This window comes from Chionomys nivalis, chromosome 18, assembly GCF_950005125.1.
Source record: "Chionomys nivalis chromosome 18, mChiNiv1.1, whole genome shotgun sequence".
Lineage (NCBI taxonomy): Eukaryota > Metazoa > Chordata > Mammalia > Rodentia > Cricetidae > Chionomys > Chionomys nivalis.
In genome coordinates, this window is record NC_080103.1 from 54,054,613 (window position 1) to 54,068,887 (window position 14,275).

Sequence of the window (14,275 nt, forward strand, 5' to 3'; positions counted from 1 at the left end):
CCGGACGCTATGCTATACCTTGTAGCGCTGTGAAACATTCCGTGAATGCCTCTATGTAAACGCTAACTGGTATACCAGATGGATATTTGTGACTCCCCTTTAATCATTCTTGTTTGTTTCTGGCACCTTCTTAGCTTGGAGCAGGGAGGGCAATGGTTTTCTAAAAAGCTTATTTTTAACTGTTGAATTATGTTGGATTCTTTTAAGGGAATGGGTTTCTCTGATTTTCTTTTTGTAGGAGAATTTATCCTCCTGAAGATAAAACACTGCTCGAAAAGTATGAAAGTTTGCTGGCTGTTGCCTTCCAGACCTTCCTGTCAGGACGAGCAGCTTCGTTCCAGCGAGAGCTGAACAATCCTCTGAAAAAGATGAGGGTAAGAGGGCGAGGGTTTGCACAGAGAGAAAAAGAAACAAGCCGAACATGTCTTTAATAAAGAACAGGAGGCGAGGAAGCGACTCAGTAGGTAGGAGTGCTGTAGTCTAAGCATGACGGCCTGACTCCAAGTGCTCTTACCTCTGTACAAAGCCAATTGTAACCACACATGCTTCTGTACCTCAGTGTTTTCAGGAGCACAGATAAGAAGATCCCTCGCCTTGCTGTCTGCCAACCTGGTTCAGATTCAGGGAGAGACCCTGTCTCAAGGAAATAAGGCAGAGTGATAGAGCAGAGAGCTTCCACTGACTTCTGTATACATATACACACATGTGTGCTTGCATGCACCCATACAAACACATACATACATGTGAACTCAGATACACACGCACACAAATACTTCATACACACATGTACATAGACATACACAGGCATACACATATGCACATACATACATGTACTCATAACACACATTTACACACACACACAGAGACACACACAGATTGGGTGCCACCCTAGCTATACATTTAGTAACATTTTTCTTTGAGGTGGTTATATTTCAGAGAAAACCAAGGAACTTCATAAATAAGATACATACCAGGATAAACTTTGAGCAGATAATTCTGATATTGCATTGTAATTTCATTATATTATAATATCTCTTCTAATATAGATTTATGTTTGAAACTGGATAAAGAAATGCATTGCAGTAACCCAATGACAAGGACACTCTGGTTTAAATTATAGTCAACACTGTAGTAGTTTGTCTTGATGCTACATAGACTTGGCAAATGAGAGCATGTAATTAAACACAGGCATGAGGTCCTAACAATTGGGAAATTGAGGCAGAAGGATTGCTTAGATGGCATATAGAGTTTAAGAGCAGCCTGAGCTACAGAGCAAGGCCCTGTCTCAAAAATCTTTAAAAAATAAAATGCTCCCTCACATCTCTCTTTCATTTCATTTATCTGTGTCATTTCCCCTTATCTCTATTCTTTTTAGCTGGAAATTTTCTGTGACCTGCCCAGTCCCACAGCTGCTTATAAAATAATCACTCAGAGGCTTAATATTAATTATAATTGTTTGGCCAATGGCTCAGGCTTTTTACTAGCTAGCTCTTACTTTTAAATTTACTCATTTCTATTAATCTGTCTATCACCAGATGACCCAGGGCTTCTTGGTAATGCTTTGGCATCTTACTCCTCTGGCGACTGCTAATGTCTTTCTTGACCCTGCCCCTCTTCACCTGTCCCTGTGCTTGGATTTCCTGCCCGACTATATTCTGCTCTGCCATGGGCCAAAGCAGCTTTATTCATCAATCAGTAAAAGCAGCATATATTCACAGCGTACAGAAGGACATTCCACATTACTTCTGTATCCTTCTCCTTTCTCCTCTTCCCCTCTCTCTCCTTTTTTCTCTTCCCTTGTCCATTTTCTCTACTCTTTTCTCCTCCCACTTTCTTTCTCCCCTTCTCTCTCCCTTTATCCTAGTGCAAGATCTACTAGTTATCTATTGCAGCGTAACAAACTTCTGTATTTATTTGCTTCTTATTGTATGGTCCATAACAGCTGAGTGGTTCCTGGTCTGATCTTTCTTTGGAATGAATTGTGTGGGGGAAGACGTGCTTGCATTTAACTGGGGCTAGCATGCTAGGTGGCCTCACTCACATGTCTGGGCGGTTACATAAAATGTTGGCACACCTGGGAGCCGGCTGAAGGTCTCTATTTCTATGTGGGCTCTCTTCATATATCACCCTGATAATGTCTAAAGGTGACAGCCTTTACCCAGTAGACGTTATCCATGGCAGCCTTGCATCTACTCACCTCAGCCAAGATTTGATGGAGGACCCCAAAGTGGAAAATGACCTCTCTTCTCTGCTCTTTAGGGAAGAACCTAACCCTATCTGGATAATTTAATTTCTTTACTCTTTGTTCATCTGTAGCTTTATCTTTTAAAATATGTGACTATTAGTTCATCTGGAGTTTTTAGGATGAAAATATTTTTCATTATTATCTTTCTTCTGAACAAAATTTTCCTTGATATTGAGTTTGTAATGATGCTGTCCATATACTCTGTTGTAGGATCATAGGCCAAGTCTTTTGCATTTTAAGAGCCATCTTTCCTAGACTAGAACACATTTCTATTGTGAGCTGTGATTCCTAGTTTTTTTCAGTAAACTTTAAGGGAATATTGAAGTTTAAATCACAGTTATATAAACATAGTTTTGTTAGTGTTCATGCCTGGATCACACAATGAGATGATTTATTATTCAGTTGTTCAGGTTTGCTCAACTTCCAATGGTGGTGTATAATCTCATATTTTTTACCTTGACTTCAAAATAAATTTAGAGGAGCATAAGAGGAAGCTATTGGGGTGTGTAGAAATTTCCTCTACCAGTAATTGTCCTCGAATGAAAATATTTCCTAAGGCTGTAAAATATTCTTGCAATAACAAATGTTTCTAAGTAACTTCACTAAATGGTTCTCATTAACCAAATTCTAACGTTAAATTCTTTCTAAATGAAACGCTCAGGCCAGTTTTCATGGGTCAAGTTTTAATATTAAATTATACTAATCAGTATAGGAATGATCAATAGGATGAAGTCTGGGAAATGAGCATGGACTTTTACATATCTTAGTGTTCAGTAAATTCATTTCATAATGTTGGGGGTTCTGGGATTTTTGTAGTATGCTGGAAAGGACTTGCTTGCATATGGTGATTGCACAATGGACTTAGCTGTGTATTGTGCTTATCACCAGATTTTGATAAGTTTCTTGGAGAGTTTGTCTTTTATATTTCCTTCTTTTGTCTGAGTAATTACCACTGCACAGTTTCTAGAATAATCACTGTACATGTACTGAGATTAATGAACTTGTAAAAGGTCTATATTTGCTTAGTGATCACAATTCTAATCATGGTTTTGAAGGAGGAAGATATTTTGGATCTCCTGGAACAATGTGAAATTGATGATGAAAAGCTGATGGGAAAAACTGCCAGAATCCGAGGACCAAAGGTGAAATGTCTCTGCCTTGCATAGTGCCAAAGTCCATGTCACAAGGGGAAGCCATTCCTCCTAGGTATTTCCTGTAAGAGCTATGATGCATAGGAACTTCAGGAATTTTGTGTCCAGCAAAGGTAAAACCAGGCAAATGGTGTTATCTCACACTCACAAGTATTCTTTCTTTGGCTGCCTTTAGATTTTTGGTTCCTTGCCAAGTGCTAATGGATGCTTAGTGACTCAGATAGGCTGGAGTGAGGAGGACTTCCCTCTTCCAAGTTCAGCATCAGGCTTTTGTTACAGTCCCAGATAAATAACTAACATAGAAATGTATAGGATTATAGATAAAGCAGATGGTGACTCTAGAGATACATTAATGGTGAGTCATTATGTCTTTTTATCTAGTTCCTGTACAGTACATGTCCACATTGCTAATATGGAGCCCCTTCTATCTGTCTAGTCGCCGTACTATGCATGTCCACATTGTATGTTTAGTTTAGCATGATTCGGCTCTCCCCTTTCTTGCCCTCCTCTCATGCCATTAGTTTCCCTTGTCTTCCTAAACTCTTTTATTCTTACTATCATATTAAATATGTGTGCATGGTTTTATGTATCTGTATAAAATCCAGGAACCACAACCGAGAAAAAATATGCAATATTTATCTGTGACTGTCTTAGTTCACTTGGTAGGGCTAACTCCAATTGCATCTGTTTTTCTATAAAGGACACGAATTTGGTTTCTTTTTTTAATTAATTAATTTATTTATTATGTATACAATATTCTGTCTGTGTGTATGCCTGAAGGCCAGAAGAGGGCACTAGACCCCATTACAGATGGTTGTGAGCTACCATGTGGTTGCTGGGAATTGAACTCAGGACCTTTGGAAGAGCAGGCAATGCTCTTAACCTCTGAGCCGTCTCTCCACCCTCTCGAATTTGGTTTCTTAATGGCTGATAATTTCACTGTGTATGTGGACCACATTTTCCTTGTCTGTTCCTCTGCTGTTGACATTTGGGTCAGCTCCACAGCGTAGCCGTGTGAACAGTGTGTAATAAGCGCTGATATCAGGATCTCTGTGCTGTGTTGTCTTGGGGAGCTCTTCTTTTGCTCACTCAGTGACAATGACAATGTGTTCATAAAAATAGATTCAGCGCTTAGGAATGGGAAAAGCTGTTGTGTAGGCAAAGAGAGGCAGATGCTTGTTTTATTTCACATCTGTTTTGTGGTGATGGTTCTACAGTTTCATATATGACACATTCTTTAGCAGCATGATCACATAACCTTTTTCTTTTTGGTTTTTCAAGACAGGATTTCTCTGCATAACCTCCTTGGCTGTCCTGGAACTATTTTTGTAGACCAGGCTGTCCTCAAACTCACAGAGCTCTGCAAGCCTCTATCTCCTGAGTATTAGGGTTAATGGTTTGTGCCACCACCACCTGGCTTGAAGGCATGATCTTCTAATGGCTTCTCTTGCTTCTACTTTCTTAGTCCCTTTGTTCTTCTTGCCTGTCTTTCTCCCTCCCCACCCCCACTCACTTTTGAGTGGATGAATCTTGATGTCTAATCTCTCTGTGTAGATGGATGCTATAAAGTAGTCCCACACTAGCTCATAACTGAGTATAATAAGGGGTTCTTTATTTAGGGGTAGACTCACAAATCACAGTCCTTTGTATGAATGGGGAACAGGAACTGAATTGAGCAGCAGAGCGAGAGCGAGAGCGAGAGCGAGAGCGAGAGCGAGAGAGAGAGAGAGAGAGAGAGAGAGAGAGAGAGAGAGATATGCATGGCACGTTTTACAGCTGCATTTATAGTATAAGAGACCATACCCAAGTGGTCTGGTATCTTAAAGGTTATTGGCTGAAGGAGTTCCCACAGCACCTCTAAGTAGAGTGAACAAAAGCAGATTATAGTTTATGATAGTTACATTTTTTTTCGATCAAATATTTTTGTTCTTTGTTTGCAGAAATTATACTTTTTATTACAGTTATATAGAAACAGCCTTGTCCTCATCAGGACTGAGCCATATAATTGGAGAAGGAGTATTTAAGGAAACTTCACAGTAGTGTGTGCTCTGTTGGCTAAAAAGTACCAAGCAGTAGAGAGAGACTTCCATATTCACCAATAAGCAGTGAGCATTGGGGGTGGGGATGGGAATTAAAAATAATGACTATCTAGGGGATTCTAAACACATGGCGTGTCACTGTGTTTCAGCCCCTGTGTTGCATGCCAGAATGCGCGGAGGTGATGAAGAAGCAGAAGTCTTACTACAGCAGCGAGAGTAGCTATGACAGCAGCAGCAGCAGCAGTTCAGAACTGGATGAGAATGAAAAGGAACTGTGCCAGAAGAGACGAGAACAAGCCCCGTATAACCTTAAACACACCAGTCACTGCAAACTAATTCAACAATCCAGTAAGTCAATCTCTCCTACGTTGATACACGAAGAGCTATAGAATTGAAACTCTCGAACTCAATAAAAAGTCCTTGGGCCAAAAGAAGTGTTGTCATGTGTGAGGGGACCCGTATTCTATACCTTGTGTTCTTTACCTGGCCAGAGCCCAATCCGTCCCCTCTCAGACTTTACAAGTAGGAGCTGGATGGAATTAAGGCTCCTTCCTCCAATCTTGTGTAGTTTGCATGCTCAGTTGTGGCATGGGTCTTAGAAACATGCGACAACTCTTTTGGGCAGACTGAGCTCTCGTGGGCCGCGTCAACTCTGCCCCAGTGTCTACCTTTTGCTTACTTCGTTTGACGCTGTCACCTAGCTCTGAAGCAGTTTTGATTTTGCTCCTTCTCACTTCCACCCTGGGCAAGCAGTCAATCAGGACTTTGGGCACATCATGGGTATTTAGGAAAACAAACAACTTCTCTCTTCTCTCTCTCCCTCTATTTTCACTCTCTTTCTTTTCCTTTCTTCAATCCCAGATATCCACGGTCTGGCCTCTTGATTTGGCACTCACCCTCAAATATAGAACCTAATTATCTCCATTTTCCTTAAAAAAAAACAAAACAAAACACCTTCTTGCTGCCACTTCTGAACTAGGACTATCTTAACACCCATGTCACACAGCCATTTGCATAGCACACAGTGTCCCAAGGTTTCAAAGCAGCCAGCTCAGCATTGCAGTAAACATAGCTGGAGCCTTTGCACATCTGATTCCCAGCAATGTTTAGTATATATGGGGCCTGATAATGTGTTTTAAAACTGGCCTTCGAGACTTGTAGCAAAGAGCCCCCAAAAAAGAAGAACTAAAACATGAAGAATTCAGAGAAACAGCACTTTGGTTTTCTTTTCCCCCAAATAGTCCATAGAGATACATGTTCCCTTGCTCTAGTCAAGGAAGGTTTGTATACTTGGAGAGGAAACTGTGTTCCATCATATTGACTGAAATTTTCCAAGTATCAGCAATTGTAAGTTATACTCCCTCGCTTCTTTTCCTTAAGGATCCCGTAAGTGTGTCTCTGTATGATATGACTCGATTTTTATTCTGGAATCTGACATTTTTATGTTGAGATTTTGCTGGGTTTTAGATCGCTTACCTGTTAGCTAATGTGACTATTATTTCATAGCTTGAACCTACGAGGGCTGCGGGTCAGGGAGAGGAAAATTTCCATAGAGTTTTACAACTCTGGGACTGTTCTATGCTCTGGGGCCAATAGTCTAAAGAGCCCTGGTCAGATAGAGTATCATAAAGTAGGATACAGAATTAAAAAACATTTTGATGTAGAAATTTTGAGTCAGTCTAATTCAATTACATATTTATCTCCTTATTGTATATTTAGGCAGAGATTATAGCAAGGGCTTCACTTTGTTTTGTTCATTCTTTAATCTTACAGTAGGAGTCTCATAATCACAAATCTTCCATAAACTGATGACCAAGGACAAAATCCAGACCAAGAGTAACACTTTCTTATGCAGACAATGGACTTAGGATATTGTTATAGCCTCAGACACAACATAAAAGACTTTCTTCTCCCATAATTTATAGATGTTAACTCACAACTATGTTTCTTAATCTACCACCAGTATATCAAACTACTCTAGTTTTCTTGTCTGAATTTCCAGGTATGTAGGTGAAAAGCAAAAATCTGAGCTGATTTGGGAAGATATTTCCTTCTGACCAATGAGCAGGTTTTACTTATTCAATCCTTATCTTAGGCCTACAAAGATGATAGACCTACAGTGTAGCTTGGAGCAAATGGTTTAGATTCTTTTTTTGAAGACATGACCTTTGTATTATTGTTTTATGTTAAATATGTGACCTTTGTAACTAATATTTTTTAAGGGTAACCCGGCCGGTTTTCTGTTCCTTTACAGTGACTGTTAAAGAGTGCTGGGTCACAGGTACAGAAGGAAGTTAATACTTGCAACAAACAAGGTTTTTTTTGTTTTGTTTTTAAACAGCATCTCCTAAAACTTGAATGAGCGTGTATTTTATGCTCTCCAGAACATAAAGAGTTTTACTTTTACCACATGTTCCCAGTATCTTTTAGAAGTGCACCCCTAAATCTGCCATTCATAACCATCACCTTTACGAAGTTTGAATTCTTTTCAACAGCTGATGAAGATAGATATTTGGGTATGCAACCTGACTTCATGTGAGTTTAATTATAAAATATTTCCTTAATGAAGACTGATCTATTCTCCAAACAGAGAACAAATCCAGAATGGAGGATCTGCAGGACAAACGAGCAGAAGAAAAGATAAAAATGCTGACGGTGTTGAGCAATTATCTTTTTCCAGGTCATGAGCCGCAGCTTACCATGGCCATGTAATTCACTTTCATCAGTGTTCCCAGAATGCACAAGGGCAGATAGTTGATGGCTTCATTAGATATTTATTCTGATAACAGTTCTGTTCTTTGACTTAATTTTTTTCTTCACTTAAATCTTTTGCTGTTGAAATTCTTTGTGTGTGTGTGTGTATGTGTGTGTGTGTGTGAGAGAGAGAGAGAGAGAGAGAGAGAGAGAGAGAGAGAATAAGACTACACCAGTTTGTTGCAGCTCTTTTTTACTAGTTTATTGTATTTAAATTACATTCAAATATTCTTCATAATATTCTTATGTTCTGTGACTCTAACCAGAGGCCTTGGATTCTATACCTTATCTCTTTACCCTGTCTCTGTTCTTTCCTTCTTCCTGTGATCTTTGCTGCAAAATGTAAACTCTCCAACCTACACAGAGACTCTAACAGCCAGTTTCCACCCAAGGCTAATAGATAATTGTGCATTATAGGAAAGTGAGGTTGTTAGCATTCAGTGGTGAGGACTTTAGGCAGCTGACCTTGGCCACCTTCTTGTTGTGGTCCTTTGGGAAAAACAGAGAATAGAAATTTCCTCTCCTGGCTAGAGAGATGGTTCAGTGGGTGAAACAATCTCTGTGTCAGTGTGAGGACTTGAGTGTGGGTTCTCAGAAACCAGGTGATGCCAGGTCAGTCGCATGTCTGTAATTCTGTGTTCCTATGGCAAGATACAGGGGAGGGGGTGTGAAGCCAGAAGAATCCCTGTCCTCTGGATGCTGGTGGTGACAGCTACTCTCGTGTCTACAGCTGTGAGTGATGATGGTGAGAAGACCTTGTCTCAAACAAAGCTGAAGGCAGGAACTGAAAACTGAACTCTTTATGTGTGCCGTGGCTTGTATGTTCTTGCACTCAACATACATGAACACACACACACAGACACACACACACACACCCCTTGTAGAGGTTTCCATAAAGCATGACATCAAGGTGCAGGACCTTGGAGGATGCCTGGCTCACAAGTGCCTCATGAGTGTGTATCCCCTTCCTTGTTTCTCGAATGCTTCTTACATTAAGAACTTAGAATTGAAGTCCTGTCTGCAGCATTTCCTGGTGCAACCATTCTTCCTATGCCAGAACTGTTTTGTTCCACGTGCGCTGTTCAAATTGATGAATTAATTCCAAATTTCCCCTCTTGTGATGGCGTCTAGGGTTTGACCCTTATTATCCAGCCACTGCCTGGTCTAATCATTAGTCTATGGTGACGGAATAGGGAGGAAACTGTACTAACAGCACCACTTCTCCATCACCGATAGATTCCATGAGGCGTTCCGTCAGCTGCCCTCGGTCCATCTCTGCTCACTCACCTTCCAACGGGGATGTGCGCCCCTTTTCTTCTCAACAAGTGATACCGTTAGCACGACCAACGTCAGCCTCTCGGTCACATTCCTTAAACCGTGCTTCCTCCTACATGAGACACCTGCCTAGCAGTACCGATACCAGCTCTTCCAGCTCCCACTCTCTGGTGGTAAGCTATTGATCCGTTGTGCCCTTTCAAGGTTGCAGAAAACACTGTACTCAGAATGTAGGTGGCAAAGGGATTGGTTGAGCGCATGATGAGTGGAACCCCTGATTTCTTCTGCATTTCAACTCATGACCTTTGGAAATTGTATCGTTCATGTATCGTAGACCCCAGCATATCACAGACCTCAAGGATGTGTAGAAAGAAGCATTGCTTTATTTTCCATTTCCATTACAGGAGGGTAATGCTGTTGGCAATCATCTGAGTAAATGCATGGTTTTGCAGTGTTTTATTGGCGTCTATAGACACAAGCACATTTATTGTATGGAAAATAACTCTTAAGATACTAGATCAGTAGTTTAAAAACTGATAAATTATATTTATAGAGCCTGGTTACAATGCTGTTCAGAGTGCTTTCTGCATACTAAATTAACATGTCATATCCCCTTTCAGCATAAACTCCAGAAACGTATAGTTGAGGTAGTCTGTGGGTCTATTCTATTTTCCTGGAGCTAGACCAGAGATTTAGTTAAAGTCTTTGTTTCACTAACGCTGATGTCTCCCAGGGTAAAACTCAGGAAATCAAGCGATTTCATTCATTTTATAACAATGACTGATTTTATTTTCCAAACCAAGAATTTGCAGTAAATGAAAGAGACTAGGAAGTCCTTTAAAAATACTCATATTTAATATTTATACCTTGAGCACAGTAAAATACAACCAGGAGGAAATATAAAATATATCCTTGCTAATAATAACCATTTTGATGCTAAAAATTCACAAATGTCCATTTAAAATTTAAAAGCACATCATTTTTACCTAGAAATATCTTTTAAATGATACTGGCACAGTGAAGTAAGACCCCCCTCCACATCTCTGTATTCTTTCAAATTTAAGAATGAGTCTTTGCGGCAATTGAAAACAAAAGAACAGGAGGACGACCTCACAAGCCAGACCTTGTTTGTGCTGAAGGACATGAGGATCCGCTATCCAGGGAAGTCAGATGCAGAGTCTGAGCTGATGATAGAAGATGTGAGTATCCAGCAAGCGTGAGCATGTGTTCCCTGGGACCGAGAGACAGGATCCGCTGGCAAAATGCTTGCGGGGCAAGCATGAGGTCTTGAGTTGGATCCCCGATACTTACGTTAGAGCCTGGCATATGACATGCACCTGTAGTCTCAGCCCTGGGAAGTGGAAGGCAGAGACAGGAGGATTTCAGTAATTATATGGCAGTTACCCCAGGGTACCTGGTGAGCCCCAGTTCCCAGTGAGAGTTTGGATCTTAAACATGCAAGGTAATTTCCCCCTGGAGGACAGACAACCAGGACTGAGCTCTGCCATCCATAGGTGTGCATGTTCATGCACAAGCATGTACACACACACCAGCATGCATGTGCACTGCACACAAATGTGCATGGACACATGGCTCCCATGCATCGAAACAAAATGTGTTTTCTTGTTGAATTGTACTTAATTGCATAGGAAATGTAATTCTATTCCCTTCCAAGAAACTTTTATTTTAGATATTAGGAACATTTTATCATCTAATGAGGCTGTCAAGTGAGAATAATTAACATCAAATAACTGTTCTTCACGATCAAAGAAATATCAGGATTAACTTTTCTATGAAAAAGTTTACTGAGTTGAAGAAGTCTAAGGTGAAAAGAGATGCGAGGATAATAGCAGCGCCCTGCTCAGAAACGACAGAAAGATTTAAAGGCGATGCCTAGCACATCATGTGTTGGAACAGTCTGGCTGGGTTATTTTCATTTGCCACCCAGTGGAGGCGTTGGAAACGGCAGTTTCAGAGGCTCAGCTCCTCTCTTGGAAAAGAAAATCTAAGGTTACTGAAATGATTTGGTAGAAGTACATTTCTTTCCTGCATCCAACACGCTTTCTAAATGGCCATTCTTACTTAGGTCGTTCTTCAGCTACAGAACGCTGTTTGGAGTGTAGGGTCGGGTAGGTTGTGATTTTTTTCCCCAGAAGACAAGGCACCATCTAGTGGTCATATGAAGAATAACAACCACAGTTTACACTGGCTCATTCTACTGTTCACATTGCTTTATAAATCAAGTGTATAGAAATAATAACAAAACAAGAAAAAGCTTTCTTGTTGTAAAGATCCGTAAGAGCATCGTATTTTTGTTATTAGATAATATAATAAAGTATCCAAATGTTTTGCATTTTTGGTGATAAAGACTTTTCAAACATGAAAGTGGTATGTTGCCTGTGGGGGAGCTGCTATTTGCTACAACAAAAGAAACTTTAGGTTGAGTATCAGGCATTGTGCTGATATGTTTTACAATTTTAAATTACACTTACTTATTTTTTGTTTAGTGTTTGTATGTGCGTGAGCAGACACATGCCATGGCATACATGTGGGGGGCAGAAGACAACTCCAGGGAGCCGGTTGTCTCCTACTGCCATGCGTGTCCCAGCGCCTTAATTCCGGTTGTCGCACGTGGCAGTGGGCACCTTTGCCCACGGCACTGTGCCACCAGCTGGATAAGCGATTACTTATTTTGACAGTGTTTATTTTTAAGGAAAACCAGCAACTTTGCACCAGATATATCATTTTCTGTTTGTTTTTATGATCTGCCATTTTCTTTCAAAATTTTTTCATTTTATTTGTTTGATACTTTGCTTGTATGCATGTGTATACACAACATGTGTGCCTGATGCTCAGAGGTCAAAGAAAGTGTCGAATCCCATAGAACGAGAGTTACATTTATGCATCACCAGATGGATGCTGGGAATCAAGCCCAGGTCCTCTATGAGAGTAACAAATGCTCTTAGCCACTGGGCTATCAATGCAGCCCTGCTAAGGTTATTTTTTATTAGAAGATGAGAACGTAGAACTAATATTTGTGCTTATTATGATTATAAAGAAGATTACCAGGCATATATAATTAATGAAACATAACTAATATTGTACATTAGATTCTTTGCTGCCTGTTTACTGTGTTCCAGACTTGAATGTTTGCAACAATATATGCTACTAGAATATATGTTGAGAAATGCTATTGTGATACAGGTCATACAGAGAATGGGTTAGTACAATCCTAATTGGATATAGGCTGACTTTTAATGAATTATTTAATATTCTATTACTAGGTGGGTAACATAGCAAGATGAAAACCCTATAGGCTGGATTTCTGTCTAGAATATGTGTGTCTACAGATTTCTGACTTATATTCATTGAGTGATATTATTCTTAGTGAAAAGGAAGAAAAGGCTTTGGCTTTAAAACCTCTGCTTGTGCAAGTAGTGGAGTTTCACTGCAAGTAGTGTAATGGTGTTTCCGCTGCGGAAGCTAATAGAATCGGTGCTAACACGTTTATCTACCACCTTGGTGAGCATTCTAGGTTAAATCTGTTAACGTCTCTCCCTCACAGATCATGGATAACTGGAAGCATTATAAAACAAAAGTGGCTTCATATTGGCTCATAAAATTGGACTCCGTAAAACAACGAAAAGTGAGTGACACGCATCCCTTTGCCCTTTGTGTGTTTATTAAGCTGAAACATGTGGTCAAATTCATAGCAATTTTATATGTGAACATTGATTTGCTTGTGTTAGACAAGGATTTAGATTGTGAGGATGAAAAGTAGATTGAGGACAAGGCAGTTTAGCTGTGCGGAAATCTGTGGATCCGTGTGGCGACAGAGGGCGGGGCAGGAACAGAGATCATGAGTGGAGATTAGTTTGAGGTGCAGAAGGGCCACAGAGGCAATTTTCTTATTAACATATATTTATATATGTGTGTCTATATATGATAATTTAATTATTTTGTAAAATGAACTCATTTATTTGCTGGAAAAGTAAGTGCTACAGTAGCGGTAAGAGATGAGCTTGGATGGCGAGGCAGGGCTCAGATGACAGCTTTATGGCTTACAAGAAGATCAGATTTTAGTTTTGCACATGAGAAGCGACTGGAAAAGTTTGGAAAACATAGTAATTTTAAAGGACTGAGAACTACTTGAGAGGAGTCAAATTGAGGCAGAGAGAATGTGGCACAGTTGGGATAGAAAGGAGCTAGGATTCTTGTAACTGAGGCGGGAACGAGGGAGTACTTAGCACAGTGGTGCTAGAATAGGTGGGATTCTGCCCATTTGTCGTGTGGGTTTATGTATATGTGTGTGCCTGAGTCTACATTTGTGGACCACATGCATCCAGGACCCCAGAGAAGTCCAAAATGGTGTCTTATTCCCTGAAACTGAAGTTCTGTGCACTTATGAACCTCCATATTGATTCTAGGAATCAAACATGGGAACTCTGCAAGAACAAATGCTTGGGGCCATTGAGTCATCGCTTCAGCCCCCCCGTTTTGATCTTAGATATGTTATGTTGATGTACTGATTAGATACCAAGTGATGATAAATGTGATATAAGTGATGTTCATATGAACATGAAGGCAGAACTGAGCTTGGGAATGGAGATAAGAAAGATGAGGAGTCTATAAGGTAGTTAAAGGAATGGGGCTGGAAGGAACCACATGCAGAGTTTGTTAGAAGAAAAGAGCCTTCTGGGAATGAAATCCCAACTGTGTAGGAATTAGGGAAGGGAGTCTCTGAAGATGACTGAGAAGAGACAGGAGGTGCAGTGTGGAAAACAGTGAGGACGGAGTGTCGCTAAAGCCCA

The 14,275-nt window shown here is 40.3% G+C and overlaps 1 protein-coding gene across 2 annotated transcripts in view; it reads left to right on the plus strand.

Moving 5' to 3' along the window:
• Ttll7 (tubulin tyrosine ligase like 7) overlaps positions 1-14,275 on the plus strand; it is a 107,741-nt gene that overhangs the window by 62,064 nt on the left and 31,402 nt on the right. For both annotated transcript variants that reach the window (XM_057793180.1, XM_057793179.1), the window contains 6 exons: positions 239-374; positions 3,301-3,387; positions 5,585-5,783; positions 9,426-9,637; positions 10,529-10,663; positions 13,030-13,110. In XM_057793180.1, the coding sequence (XP_057649163.1) occupies positions 239-374; positions 3,301-3,387; positions 5,585-5,783; positions 9,426-9,637; positions 10,529-10,663; positions 13,030-13,110 (850 nt within the window). The remainder of the gene's footprint in view (positions 1-238; positions 375-3,300; positions 3,388-5,584; positions 5,784-9,425; positions 9,638-10,528; positions 10,664-13,029; positions 13,111-14,275) is intronic.